Source organism: Pteropus vampyrus, unplaced genomic scaffold (genome assembly GCF_000151845.1).
Source record: "Pteropus vampyrus isolate Shadow unplaced genomic scaffold, Pvam_2.0 Scaffold99, whole genome shotgun sequence".
Taxonomy (NCBI): Eukaryota; Metazoa; Chordata; class Mammalia; order Chiroptera; family Pteropodidae; genus Pteropus; species Pteropus vampyrus.
Genome location: NW_011888880.1, coordinates 5,424,891 through 5,439,214, shown reverse-complemented (window position 1 = coordinate 5,439,214; position 14,324 = coordinate 5,424,891). Strand labels below are relative to the sequence as shown.

Sequence of the window (14,324 nt, the reverse complement as noted above, 5' to 3'; positions counted from 1 at the left end):
TTTGTGTTTTGATATGTAACTGAATACTGAAAATATAAAAAATTAGAAAGTTATGCTCACTTTTTAGGAATAAAATACTATTTAAAGAAGTCTTGAAATATTTAATCCTTGTACGTGAAAGGGACACATATGTTTAAAATATCTTGTCCTGCTTCTTAAGAATCCTCATGTTAACACCAGTTTTACATGGAGCTCTGTCACGTACATGTTCTCTAGCTGCATTCTGTGTCGTTAGTTCGGTGTAAAGCTTGACTTCAGAGGTTTAAGATGAACTCCTCTTTCCCTACCAGCACTTAGTTTACAGATTCGATAGTTGCCTGACGGCGTCCAGGAACTCGAATGGAAGAAAACATTTGTCCTGTTCCAGGAACGTAATTTATAGAAAGACAGATAATCTCTAGCATTAACTTGGTGAACAGAATAATTTTTTTTCCTTCTTCGAATACGTTTTGACCCAAAGCTTAGCGTTGGTTTCAAACCAGAAATGGCAACAATCAACCAAATCACAAAATAGCTTTAATTACTAGATCTTTTCTCAACTAATTTCTGATCATTCCGAAAAGGGTGAAACAAAGTAGAATTTTTGCCATTACCTCTCAGACCTGCCTGTTTCTTGGGGTGTGGAGGGTTACTATGGGCCACGGGGGTTCAGCTGAACCCTAACCAGAGGAATTAACGAAGGGCAGCCTGTGTGTGAACATGTTGTTTCTCCTCTACCTGCACCTCCTAAGAGTTTTCAGATTATCGATTTTGGTAACCACACAACTAACTCTGATTCGGAAGTTATGGTCAGTCATGAACATAATTTCTATTCCAAGCTCTGATTCTTCTAAATATTTTGTTACTGTTAAGAACCTTTCCCTTTAAATGATTTATTTCATACTATGTTTATATAATTCAGAGAAAGTAAAGTACTCAATTTTATTTAAGGAATTAGCGCTGTAAGTTGTAATTTATAATATACTTTTTTTGTACTTTTTTTTGTACTTTTAAAATTTAATAGCATTGATATTAAATTAGTGGCTGTCTATGTGATAGTATAGTACACTGATATAGTGGTTATTACACAATAAATTCTTGTGAACTGACCATAAGAATCATTTCAAATCTAAATGGAATTTTAAAAAGCTGTATTTAAAACATTAAACAGGGCCCAAAAGCTTTAATAATTACTTCAGGTAACAGAATTCACACTTAAAGATTTTAACTTCCAATGAAAGTAGATATTTCTAACCTAATTCTCCTAGGAAAGTCTGGTTAAGATACGATGCTCTTAAAAGAAAAAAAAAAAAAAGACATGATGATCTAACATTCAAACCACATGTTTCTGTGTTTGCTGCTCGATGCAGGAGATGTTTATAGCTTCATAGCTGTGACAAAACAGTACTCCTAAATTCAAATAATATAACATATGAAGAAAACCACATTAGTGGTTTACTTAGCAAATACGATTGCATATTAGAAATGAGTGTTGGGGAGAAAAAATGGTAACCAATAGATGTGTTTTCTTTTTTTTTGCAAGAATGTTAATAATTAAACTAGAGGCCCGTTGATTAAATTACGGGTCTGCATTTTTCTGGCTCTGCATATGTTTTTGTCTGGATTTGTCTTTTATGTGGGCACTTGTTCCCTGATGTGCATCTTTGCTATTTTACAGGTGATATTTTCCCTAAACACTACTTCTATTACTATTCTTTTCCATTATCCTATATTAACCTTTAATTTTCATTTGTTTTCTCCTTAGCTTTTAATAACCCACGACCAGGGCAACTGGGCAGATTATTGCCAAACCAGAATTTACCACTTGACATCACATTGCAAAGCCCAACTGGTGCTGGACCCTTCCCACCAATCAGAAACAGTAGTCCCTACTCAGTGATACCTCAGCCAGGAATGATGGGTAACCAAGGGATGATAGGAAACCAAGGAAATTTAGGGAGCAGTAGCACAGGTAAGGGCTCAACTGCACTCCTGCTTTACTGGGTTACTTAACTTAATGATCTGTTCATCCACATCCAACTAGTAGAATTTTTCAAGTGAAATTTTCTATGTTAGAAGCTAACATTTGAACTTAAGTCTACAAATTTTCACCCTGAGAGTGGCACATGAAGCATCGGAGAGCATTCCAGTAAGCCGGCTGTTTATTTTCTGTGATCATTACTTTCACAAGGTTTCTAATCGTTAATGCCATAGCATAGGTTTATTTCACTTCTATTTCAGTTACTGTTCTAGACATTGGAGTGGTGTATGTAAAATAATTGGTGGTTGCTAGCTTTTCGTGATAATCCGAGATAATCCCAAAACTCCCTATTAATTGATGATTTGTGTTCGGAGAATTTCAGAATGAGAGTTTAAAATTCAACCAACCTTTTTTTTCGATACTTATAAATGATACAATTCTCATTCAGAGAAATATTAATTAAAAACAAAAGACTTAAACCAGTAGTGTGCCTGTCCTGATAGTAACTGCGGGTCCAGGGCTCCTTTTTGAAGATGGATGAAGTTGCCTATGATCTGGTTTGGACCTTGACCTGCTATAAGTTAAGGTGTCTGCCACGTTGCCCAGGCACACTCGTAAGTGATCGTCACTGTCATAGCAGCTCCCGTATTCCCAAACTTCCATCTGATTTGGGCCAGAAATCACTGCAGCAGCACTGATCGCTGTTGCCACCACGCCCTGAACCCTGTAATGCCTGCTTCATAGAGATAGCAGCATGCTAATGAAGAAGAGCTCACAATTTATAGCTTTCTTCCTTTGTCGAAATGAGGTTCTAGAGACAAAGGCGTTGAAAGAATGGATGTTATAAAAAGAACTTATATTGGTGGGTGTTTAATTTTTGTTTCTTTTTTTTTTTTTTTTTGGCAGTTTATAATCCCTGTGTGCACTTGCCATTTAGATAGCTACCTGAAAATAAGAGTTTAATTTAAAGAGAAAAGATGGATTTTTTTTTTCTTTCTGTTGTTGATAAGCAATTTATGGGAAACATGAGATATGCTGTATTAAAATAGTTTATTTATTCAACAAACAGATATTTATTGGGTGCCTATTATAAGTGCCAGCACCTGACTGCTTCACTAATTTGTATATTCACAGAAACAGTGTCGTATTAATTTTAGTTTTAAGATAAAGTATTGATGTATATTAATAAAATATTAATTTATATAAAATTCTAAAATAGAAAAGGAGTCAGTGACTTATTAAAAGTGGCTTCTTACTAGAGAACACAAGGAGATCTGAGTTCTCGCAGGAATCTTAAGGGAGAATTTGGGGTACACCTGTATTCCAGTCTGGCATCACTAGTGTCCGGGCGATTATCATACCAACCTGTGCTTTGTTTCAGAAAAGTAAAAGAAGACTGAGAGCTACCCCAGTTATAATTGCGTTAATATTGTTGAATTATGAATGATTTTCCCTTCTGCTTTCTAGACTTTTTCTAATCTTGTTATGTTATTTAGATGATAGATTTTTGGAAAACTAAAATGCCTGTTCTCCCATAATATCTTTGTATAGCTCAAACCGAATCTTAAAATGGTTTATAAAATGTATCTTACTCTGATATCGTTCTCTTTCCATCTAATTAATTAGCCTTCACTCAGTCATCTCAGAGCAGTGCATTCTCATCTCACCAGTAAAAACCCACCCCCCGAGCATGAGCTCTCCATAACTGAATAGGCTGTTTTCAGTCGTTTAAAAACATGAAAGTGAACGAAAGCAAGCCATGTGTTTGAAAGCAGAACTTTTATGTATCCATCATTAAACATTTCAAAATGAAAGTTCCTCACTTGGGGTTTTTCCAGAAGCCTTAGACTGTCAAGTCTTAGTACATCTCTGGCCGTTGCCGGCATCTCAGGGGCCAGGCCGAAGGGAGCAGACTCGTGATCCTGTTTGCCGGAGTTGTGTTCTTGTTGTTCTGTGTGGTCAAATCACTATTAGTATCTCCAGCATAAAAGAATTTTTACAGCTCTGTCCTAACCCATTCTGGGTCTGAATAGTCAGGAATGCGGCCGAAATAGTAGGCATGCCTTTTCTTTGACTAGAAAGAAGTGTAGCAGAAAGATCCGGTAATTTCTCCATGCTCTAGAGGCTGCCTTGCTCAGTTTTGAAGCTTACCAAATTATGATACTCAGAAAAGGATTTGAAGATTTAAAGTCTGGCATAGGCTTCACGAGATATTCTCCGTGATTTTGGTTTGTCATTAGAGTAATAATTATCAGTTTGTACCTTGTTCCTCTTAGCCTCACCTCCCTTTTGGAAAGTAAAGCATTGACGTGTGTATCATCAGCTAATGTGATTCACTTCCTGAGGAAGGAAGTTGGGGTTATCCACACGCCACAGCACCTGTGTCTAAGTGCATATGGGAACAATTTTAACTGCTTTTCTGAACTGTAAAGAGTGGCAAGTCCTTGCTGCGAAAAACTTTGTAGTAATTGCCAATTCTTATGTCTTAGCCAGGGCCCACGTCTGTCCCAGTGAGGGCGTTAGCTGTCGGGCTGACTGCATGTTACTGGATGGTTACCTTGTACAGAGTAAGATCATCTGGTGTTCAGCGTGCTGAGTATGCTTCCAGTCACTGCAGCTCAGTTTTCTTTGGCTTGCCTGCAGGCATGATTGGCAGTAACGCTGCCCGGCCCACTATGCCATCTGGGGATTGGGCACCACAAAGTTCCGTGAGAGTCACCTGCGCCACCACTACCAGTGCCATGAACCGGCCAATCCAAGGAGGTATGATCCGGAACCCAACAGCCAGCATGCCCATGAGACCCAGCAGCCAGCCCGGCCAAAGGCAGATGCTTCAGTCTCAGGTCATGAGTATAGGTAAGGTCTCCTAGCGCTCTTGACTTTTAATTTCCATACTTGCTTAGACGAGAGTCACCGCTCCGTAGGCCTTTCCAGACAAGCGCCCAGTCTGCAGTTCAGGTCATCCCCCCACGCCGAGTTGCCATAAGTGGGGTCTGGCCGGAGCTCTGTAAAATCATGGACTCTCAAAGGTTTCCAGCTATGTGAGAGAATCAACTACCTTCATGATATTTTATTTTCATTAAATTATCTACTTCGGCTCTGAATTGGGCAGTGAATTAAGTGCCACAATGTAAATCTTAGGTATACGATATTTTAAAGAAGTATTTCAGTGATACAGCAGTGGTTCCTAACTGGGTGATCATCAGATTCATCTCAGGACCTTAAAATGCAGATTCCTAGGCCACTGCCCTAGGCTGTTAAACTAGACTGCGGGGTCCTCACTGGAGAGGCAGGTCTTACTGAACATCTTGTAAAATGTGAGGGTCAGTAGAATTCTGTTTGGATACAATTTATGTCGTTAAAGTTAATGGTCTGGTACGTTGCTGCATGGCTCCATTCATATGAAACGTCCAGAATAGGCCAACCTATTAGAGAAAGAGTGTTACTGGTTGCCTAGGGGTTGGGGAGGAATGGGGACTGACCTCTAGTGGTAACTCTTTGGGTTTCTTTTGGGGGAAATAGAAAGTTCTGAACTTGATTGTCGTGATGGTTGTACAATTCTGCACATAGAAAACCCACTGAATTGTACACTTGTAAACAGGTGAATTGTATGGTGTGTGAATTATATCTCAGTAAAGCCATTCTTTTTTTAAAGAATTAATGGTGTGCACAGCTCATACTCAAGATTATTTTGTCAGTCACTGACATATTAACCTTCTTATTTCGTACATTAGCATAACTCAGATAAGTTCATGTTCATATACTTTTTCATGTACCTAGATGTTGTGCCACGAATAAAAGCTCAATCATTAGCGGAAAGGCGCCACTGTTGTTTTGAGAAGATAATGCAGAATTTTCTTCCCTAGCTGCTTAACTGCTCAGTGCAGTTTGGCATATCGATTCTGGAACACGACATTCTAATGCCTTCCTACAGAGAATGTACTTTGGAGTTAATTAATGGGTGGTCCCCAAACATAAATTCATGTCATTTGAGGCTTGCATGAAAAATGCTTAAAATGGCCAGAATCTTATGAAAAATTAAACTGGGAAATTCTTAAGATATCAATTCCTTCATTTTAAAATCATAATAATAAATTCGTTACACCTAGAAATTTAATTTACCTTCACTGAAGGGCACCTCACCTGGCTTTTGAGCTTGAAATAGGGCTCTATGAGCTTTACTGTGTAGCTGAATTTCTCCAATATGTAATAGACTCAAAAAAAGCTGTGAACTCAACAGAAAATCTATTGTAATGGAAGATAGGTCCACAGATAATGATAACAGTAAAATCATTTAAACCCTCATATTTTCTATTAGTCTGAAACCTCTAAAAAGATGTCTAAGAATGAGCACCCCTGAGCCATCTAGGCCCCCCTTCTGCACCCCCTACTCTGGCGGAAGGGGTAGCAGCTATAGTGAGTAAGGGTCAGGAGCAAGCAGCCCAGACCAGCACTTCTCAGAAGTGCCAGTGCCCCTCGGGGCGTCTGCAAGGCCAAAGTTCTAGAAGGTACGTGCTGTGTTATGTCACAGTGTATGGGATGCAGAAGCGGACAGGAGATTCTGGCTGTCTTCTGTCAATCCAGATGGTTTGCAAACCTGTAAAAATAATGCCACTAAAACATTTTTTGTTTTGTTTTGTTTTTCATTTTAAAAAAGTCTTGTTTGTGTTAACATATAGTGAGTGGGTTTACTATGATGGTTTTAAATGAGTTAATAATTACTTTTCTATTTGCCGCTTTCAATTTCCAATAACAATAAATGTCAATAAGGTATAACCCACATAAACAAAAGCCTTTAAAAAAAAAAAAAAGAATATAAAGGGTCTTGAGTGCAAAAGATTTAGAAGTGCTGCTGTAGATATTCCCTAAAGCAGGCGATTAGCCTTGATATTTACTGCCTTTATTTCTATATCAGAACAAAAATTCAGTCTTATTATTTTCACCTAATTATTACTGCTTCTGTCTTTTTCATTTTCTGGAAACCAGATATTTCAGTTTGTATTACATAGTAGAAATAGATACTTTCGTGATTACAAGTTGTAAGATTTTGGGGTTCTTGTCTTTTTCAGGGCCATCTGAATTAGAGATGAATATGGGGGGACCCCAGTATAGCCAACAGCAAGCTCCTCCAAATCAGACCGCCCCATGGCCTGACAGCATCCTGCCCATAGAGCAGGCATCTTTTGCCAGCCAGAGCAGGTGAGTCCTGCGCTCTCAGATCAACAAGCAGTTCTTCATGAGTTCTGTAAGCTCTTCATATGTGCCTAAGCCAGAAGTCAGTCTTTTCCTTTTGAATAGTTGGTGCCTGACCACTTCTCATGTATTCAAACTGTATCATCTACTGGGCAGGGGGTTTTGGGGAGGGGGAAATCCAAAAATCAGTTAGAGCTAGGGCATGCCTTTAAGGAAGCTACAGTTTACTTGGAAAATAAAATATGTACACTGATAACTGTAATATGAGGTAGTGGGCACTATAAATGCCATAAGAGAAATAAACCATTTTTCAAGAGATCATCCAACTGGGATGATCGGGAAAGGCTTCAAAGTCGTGAGAAATGGTGTAATTTCAGGAGATGGAGATGGCGGGAAGCCAGTCCACCTGGCAAAAGCAGCTTAATCGGAGGACTGGATATGACAGAAGCAACACAATATGTTTAGGGTAGCAAAACCGTCTAGTTTTATGTTATGTATATTTTGCCACGTTAAAAAGTAAATAAAGGACAATATCAAGATTTGGCTGAGAGAGAAGATTAGTAAAAGAATATATTTATGGAAGGCCTTAAATATCAAACTCTAGAGAATTCAGTCTTTGTACATTAAGCCATGAAAACAGGTTTTTTAAAAAGGAAGTGGCATATGAACAACTTTAATGAGTTCTTTGGTTCTGATTATCGGTCTAATCATTTTTGTTTCCTTGTAGGTGATCTTTTCTCTCTAATTGCTTTTGAACAATTTGTATTTGCTGCATCGTAGCTTCACTACAGTGTGTCTAGGTGTGGGTTGACATATTTGTACTACTCAGCATTTGGCATATGTTGTTCATTTCTAAAAGTTGTTTTTCTGGTTATTTTTCATAGCCTCTTTTCGTTGGCTCATTTTGGTGACTCCGTGTGGTTAAATATTGCATTCATCATTATTTTCTAAATTTCTTTATTCAGTAATGTCAATATCTGGATTTCTTGGCATTCCAAATCCAGCGATTGACTCGCCCGTGGTGACCTGTTTTCCCGAGGACTTTGATACTCTCGCATTGTGAGTCGTAGCTGATCCTAGTCAATGAAACATCTGCAGTTGAAGTTGAGGACACTTTTCTTGAGGGGGAGTTTGCGGGGGTCTCTGCCAGGGTGCGGGGGGTGTCACTCCTGACCGGGTCACTCCGGGTGCCCTCAGCTCAGGCCTCAGCAGGCTTAGGGGAGCTCTTCCACTGCGCTGTGGCTTATGGATAAAAGCGCACCTGTCGCCAGTGGCTAAGGGACGCTCAAGTTTCAGCTCATCGGCGTTGCTGGTTTGGTGTTTGCCTCTGAGAGTTTGTTGTTCCCTGCAGAGGCGCGTCCCCGTGCGTTACATGCATAATCTCGCTGCCGTGTAGCAGAGCACTGGACGCAGATGTTGCACGGTGACCCTGGGGCCTAGGTGACAGCGTTGCTCGGCTGGTTGGGTGAGCGAAGAGCCCCCAAGGCAGGGAGAGACGGCGTGGGGACTTGCAGGCTGGAGCGTTGTTCTCCAGGAAGCAGACTTCCTAGAAAACCAGCCTGGAGAGACGAGGCCTCGAGGCGCCTGCGTGAAGAGCTGTGGTGAGAGGCTCGGAGAGGCCTTGCGCAGACCGAACGGGCCATCCCGTGGGGTTTTCTAGTCTAACGTGATGTAGTTCTCTTATCAAATTCTCAAATGATGACACTCAACAAGGCTTCTGAAATTTCACTAAGGTACAGTACATTTTCAGAGCTACTCATTTGTTCTTTTAAAAATACAAGTTTCTGAGGGAGTTCCACTCGGAGATGTAACGCGTTCGTCACAGTCAGCGTCGCACGGCTCGGGGCTGTGTAAGTGCCCCTTTTCCTTCCTCTGTCTTAAGGGTGTAATAAGGGACTCAGAGGATCCCGTGAAGTTTTAAAAGTATATATATGAGAAGATGACTATGAGACCAACGATAGGATTTGTGAGAAAGAGTAGGGAGCTGGTTATGTCACTGAGAAGGACGATGAGGGGACTGCGTGATAACTGTTTCAGGTAGATGAAGCAGGAAGGGTGCTCTCCACTGTGATCCATTCACTTAGGGGGAGAAATGAAGGTTTCCAAACCCAACTGCCTGCGAGCCACCCCCAGGGCCTCATTAAAAGGCAGGTCTGGGCGGGGCCCAGGAGTCTGCATTTCTCACAGGCCCCAGCTGACGCCCGCGCCACAGTCCTCGCCCTGCACTTTGAGTAGGAGTGAGGCGGTGGGAGAGCCGACAGGGAGAGCCGCGGTCAGGCCTGGTGGCCCTTCTGGCCTAGCGTCCACGGCCGAGGAGCTGCCACCCCTGGCTCGCAGGGGCGGGCGCGTCGTCGAGTGACCACTGCCACCGTGCTCAGGCGCCCTGCTTCGTCTGCGTCCTTTGTCTGCGTCTTGCCAGCTCTTTGAGTCTAATTTTGTGGTGTCGGGGTGTGTTATAGTCTTTCTACATGTTTATTTGACACGTTAAAAACCCACCCATTTCCATGGAAACTCACACATGATGAAAATATAGTACAGTAATTAAATCCAGCACCTGATGGTTGTTTTTGAATGAAATGTCAAAGATTCGTTTCTAGGGAAAACCGGGCCCAAAGTTAGGATTTTCACTGTTGCCCAAACAGATGAGAGTTCTGTTTTTTTGTTTTGTTTTGTTTTTTAAAGAATCCCAGATTTTAGTGAGTCCAGTTCCAGAGTAAGCTCGTTGGGTTTGCCACGTGCGTTTCATGACTCAGCACTGGCCCTGCTGTGTGGCGGCAGAGCAGGGTACTGTCCGTCAGCTTTCTTTGTCTAAGAGCTGTGTAAACAAAACATCGTCACCACTTTGAAAGGCATTTCACTTTTTCCAGCCACTTACCCCCTCCACACACACACACACACGCACACACACACACACACACACACACTTCTTTTATTTTAAATAATTCAGTTCAGAAGAAATTTACAGCAGTAATCTTATTGTCATAGAAACTCAGGAGTGATAGATAACGAAGGTTCTGACCAAATCTCTTCTGAAAGAAAAGCAGAGCTTTTTTTTAACCCCCTTTATAAGTGTCACCATTAATATTTTTAATTTTTACTGCCGACCTACTTAGGAGTAGGGTTCTTAATGTTTTACAAACCCAGCATTAGTCTATGTACACATTTCAAAAAGACACGTGGTCATTTATTGATGGCTGAATTTCCATTTTCTGTGGTTCCATTGTGGTTTTTTTCCTTCATTCATCCGGTATGTAAAAACAGATATTTAAAATACAACCCACAGTTTATAGATGATTTTTTTTTTTTTTAAAGATTTCTGTTGGATTTACAAAAGTGATTTTCTCTTGAAATACAGTAGCTGCCTTTCACTAAAGACTTGCTTTCATGTTAAGTTCAAAATTTCTGGGTTAGTTTGGTTTTCTCTCATTGGAAATCTGTCTGAGTAAAGTTTCTTCTGTTAACTGTTCCTCATCATGTGGTAGCTGCTCCTGTTTTGCAGAATTTTGAAAATAACGTGTGAAAAGTGACGGCAGTGGTATGATTTCTTAAGCAAGAGCTCGGAATTACCCTTACTCCCCTCATTGCCGTCCTGTGTGTCCTACTAGTCCATAAATAAAAGTGCGGATTTCAAGAAATGAGGTTTCCGTTGATGACAGGTCTGCCTTCTGCTAGTTTACTGCTTGCCATGTTACACCAGCCCGGGGCCTGTGTGTGTGCACCCCTCCTTCCTCTGAATTTCATCCTCCTCTTAGTGTTAGGCATGTCTGTCAGATACCATCTAAATTGTAACTATTTTGTAAGTGCCCAAAACGTAGGAAATAATTTCTTCATTATTTTGGTGGCCATTTATAAAATTGAGGTTGGAAATCTGAATCAATATTTTTTTCTACAAGCCAAGCATATTATGACGTCTTTAAGGGAGGTGATATAACTCATTGTATGTCTAAATGTATAAAACTAAGCCACAATGCAATGTATTTTTCTGATTATAAAGTATGATATTCTGGCTAGATCAGGAACCCTTTATTTTCATCAGCTGATAACTTACTGAACTAGTCGAAATCCTAGGCCAACACAGAGATTTAAGATATCCTCCCTAGGTTCTGTCTAAAGTCGGCGTTTTTAACATAATTGCTGATATTGGTTTAGCTTAGCACAGCAGGTGGAGCTAGCGTTGGGAGGAGTCTGGTCGCAGTGGCTGCGAAGGAGATGCATCCAGCCCTGCCCTGAGGCAGGTGGACTCTTCCACGGAGCCGGGAGTGGAAGTGGGGAGTGATAACCCCGTGTTGTGGTGCGCGTGGCCTCTTCTGGAAAAAAGATCAATTGCCTGGGATGGCTGGGCCTCACAGGGAAGTTGTGGGCGCTAAGTTTAGACAAGTTCAACTTGACCAAAGTGTGTGTGTCCTTGAATTCCACCGCTGCCCGGCTCAGTGAAGTGTGTTTTGGGACAAGGAACCCGACAGCATCGTGATAGGAGAGCCGGAAGGTGAGCAGAAGGGAACTGCGTTGAGTCCCAGCTTGAGTCGGGGAGGCCGCGACCGAAGTGGGGAGCCCTGGGGGTCCTGTTTCACTTGTCAGTCTGTGTCATGTATTTGTTTGATTTTCTTTTTAATTAAAAGGAAAACTCATGTAACGGAACTGCATTGATTTTTTAGGAAATTGTTTAAGCGTGAATGAGTATTTGCATTAGGTATGTTTGTTGGGCTGTGTCTCTGCTGCGGCAGGTTGTCTTGCAAACAGGAAATAGCGCCTCCCCTTCCTTCTGACGCCGGGTGTCAGATTCCAGACTGACAGGTGTGGGTCCACGCAGTGCTGAGTTAGAAGAGAGCAGATTTCACTTTAGCCTGTCGTCGACGGAGGGAGGGGGTCGTCGATGGCGGGGGAGGGATCGTAGTTATATAGGAACAAAGCTTCTGGAGAAACAAAAGTTGAAAATTATGAAATAAATCTAGACAAAATACTCGATGCCACACTTAACCAGCATCTTTGGAGATGAGGCCTCAGGCCTAAGAGAACTTGGCACACAGATGACACCCACTCTCGGCTGTGACTTGAGTTTTGTTTTGTTTTGTTTTCCATGAAGCTGACCACATCCAAATGCTGGCCGCTCTTCTGTGGGGAATCTCCTCCTGTCTCTGCTTCCGTGATAAGCAGTCCTGCGGTTTTTCTCCTTCTCGTTGTTGCTTTTCGTGTGTCCTCCTCCTTCCCACTCTCTAAGTGTAGCAGAAGTGGAGTGAATCTGTCCGCAGCTGTGTTTAAAAAGTTAACTCTGAGAGAGTGCGGAAGGTCAGTTAATTTAAATTAGAAGACTTTTATATACCACAGAGTTTGGAATTTAGGGTTATGGTTTTATCACCTGTTACTTCATATAGAAGAACAAATACGATGTGCATATTTGTGATCTACTTTCCTCGACAAACTCAGGCAGGCTAAGAGGCACACTTCTTGAGGGCTTTAGTGAATGTTTACAAGTCCTGTTCATGCATGACTAAGGAAGTTCCTATTAGTCCAGTCAAGTTTAGTCTAGTGACAGCTGAGTTAAAAAAAATGGATGTGGATTTTGTGCCTGTAGTTCTCTAGTCTCCCCCAGGTAGGTCATCATGGCCTCATGTGAAATAAGACTTCTATCAGTTTGTCTTCCTTGGATGACTTCAGTGCAAACGGGTGTGCGCGTGCGTGTGTGTGTGCGTGCACGTACGTGCTTGAGGACTCAGTGTAGACTTATGGAAGTGAAATGGCCGGATGCACCCTGCACTCGGTGGCCCTGTGTTAGAGTCCCAGCCTTGCAGTGTCCACCTTGTGAGCACCAGCAAATGGTTTCGCCTCTCAGCCTCAGCGTTGCCGGCTCGCAGGTGGGGACGGGGTACAGTAAAACAAGAATCATACATCAGATGCCTGGACTGGTGCCTGGCCTGTGTCAGGCACTGAAAAAGCTGTATCTGTCATTTTGGGTTGTCATTTTGTTCTGTGTCCAGCTGTTTTTACTATTTTACTACAAAGGCCCTGGAAGTCAACTGATATTTTTGTCTTTAAGGGGAAAAAAATGTTCTCTAATCAGCCTGCATTTCCGTGGGCCCAAGGTGAAGTTCGTCTCTTTACAGGCAGCCGTTCGGCAGCTCTCCGGATGACTTGCTGTGCCCACACCCTGCGGCCGAGTCTCCCAGTGATGAGGGAGCGCTCCTGGACCAGCTGTACCTGGCCCTGCGGAATTTCGATGGCCTGGAGGAGATCGATAGAGCTCTGGGAATACCCGAGCTGGTCAGCCAGGTACGCCCGGAGGGAAGCTGGCGGGGCCAGCAGTGGCGTGGGCCTGAGGATGACCATTTTCTTTTGCTTACAGGTAATCCGCAGTCTGCTTATTAGAACACTTGTTTCCCTCATCCCAAGCCAGCTCCATTTTCTTTCTTCCTCTCTCCTTCCTTGTGACTCTCACATAAACTTTTGCCCAGGAATGGAAAATACAGAGAATGAGCTTTACATATAATTTAGGTTATTGAGTTGAAAGGCAGAAACTCTAGCCCAGCTCACCTAATGGCAGGGAGGGACAGGCAAGGAGAGAGAGACCAAAGACGACGGAACATTGCTGCCTCGATGACCCAGAACCCGTTCATCTAAAACATCAGTATCCGTGATCACCATATTAATCTTAGATTTGTGGGCTGGTGATCGGACGCCCTTTGTGCTAAAAGAATGCTTTGCACATACGTTAGCAGAAGTCATTTTAGAGGTAGCTGTAGTTCATTAGTTATTTTGACCTTTGTGTGGGTGTAGTTATTTTGACTTTTGTGAAGTCATTTTAGAAGTAGTTGTAGTTTATTAGTTGTTTTGACAATTTGGGGGATAGTCGAGCATAAATGGGAATGTAAAGAAGTTAACTAAGCTTAGTGTGCTTTAGTTAGTTAGCATTCCTCCTCCTGGCAGTTAGTTGGTTACTTAAAGTAAGTCTCTACTTTAAGAGTAATTTATAGCGGTAATATCATAAATAACCTGACCATCTCATGAAATAACAGTACTTTCTGAATGTGGCTACCCAGCTAAATGTGTGTGGCGAGGCCATCCTGGTTTGCTGTATGAAGAGTAACCTAGAAAAAAACCCATCACAGTCCCACTGCTGTCTCCTTTCTTCTCAGCTTGAATCATCTTTATTTCTTGTTACTAAAAAGCGCTTTCC

General features: G+C 41.9%; 1 protein-coding gene across 1 annotated transcript in view; it reads left to right on the top strand.

Annotated features, from left to right (window-relative positions):
- NCOA2 (nuclear receptor coactivator 2) overlaps window positions 1-14,324 on the top strand; it is a 163,515-nt gene that overhangs the window by 138,780 nt on the left and 10,411 nt on the right. Inside the window, exons 12-15 of the mRNA XM_023533293.1 lie at window positions 1,745-1,951; window positions 4,604-4,816; window positions 7,030-7,159; window positions 13,255-13,420. Coding sequence (XP_023389061.1) covers window positions 1,745-1,951; window positions 4,604-4,816; window positions 7,030-7,159; window positions 13,255-13,420 — 716 coding nt within the window. The remainder of the gene's footprint in view (window positions 1-1,744; window positions 1,952-4,603; window positions 4,817-7,029; window positions 7,160-13,254; window positions 13,421-14,324) is intronic.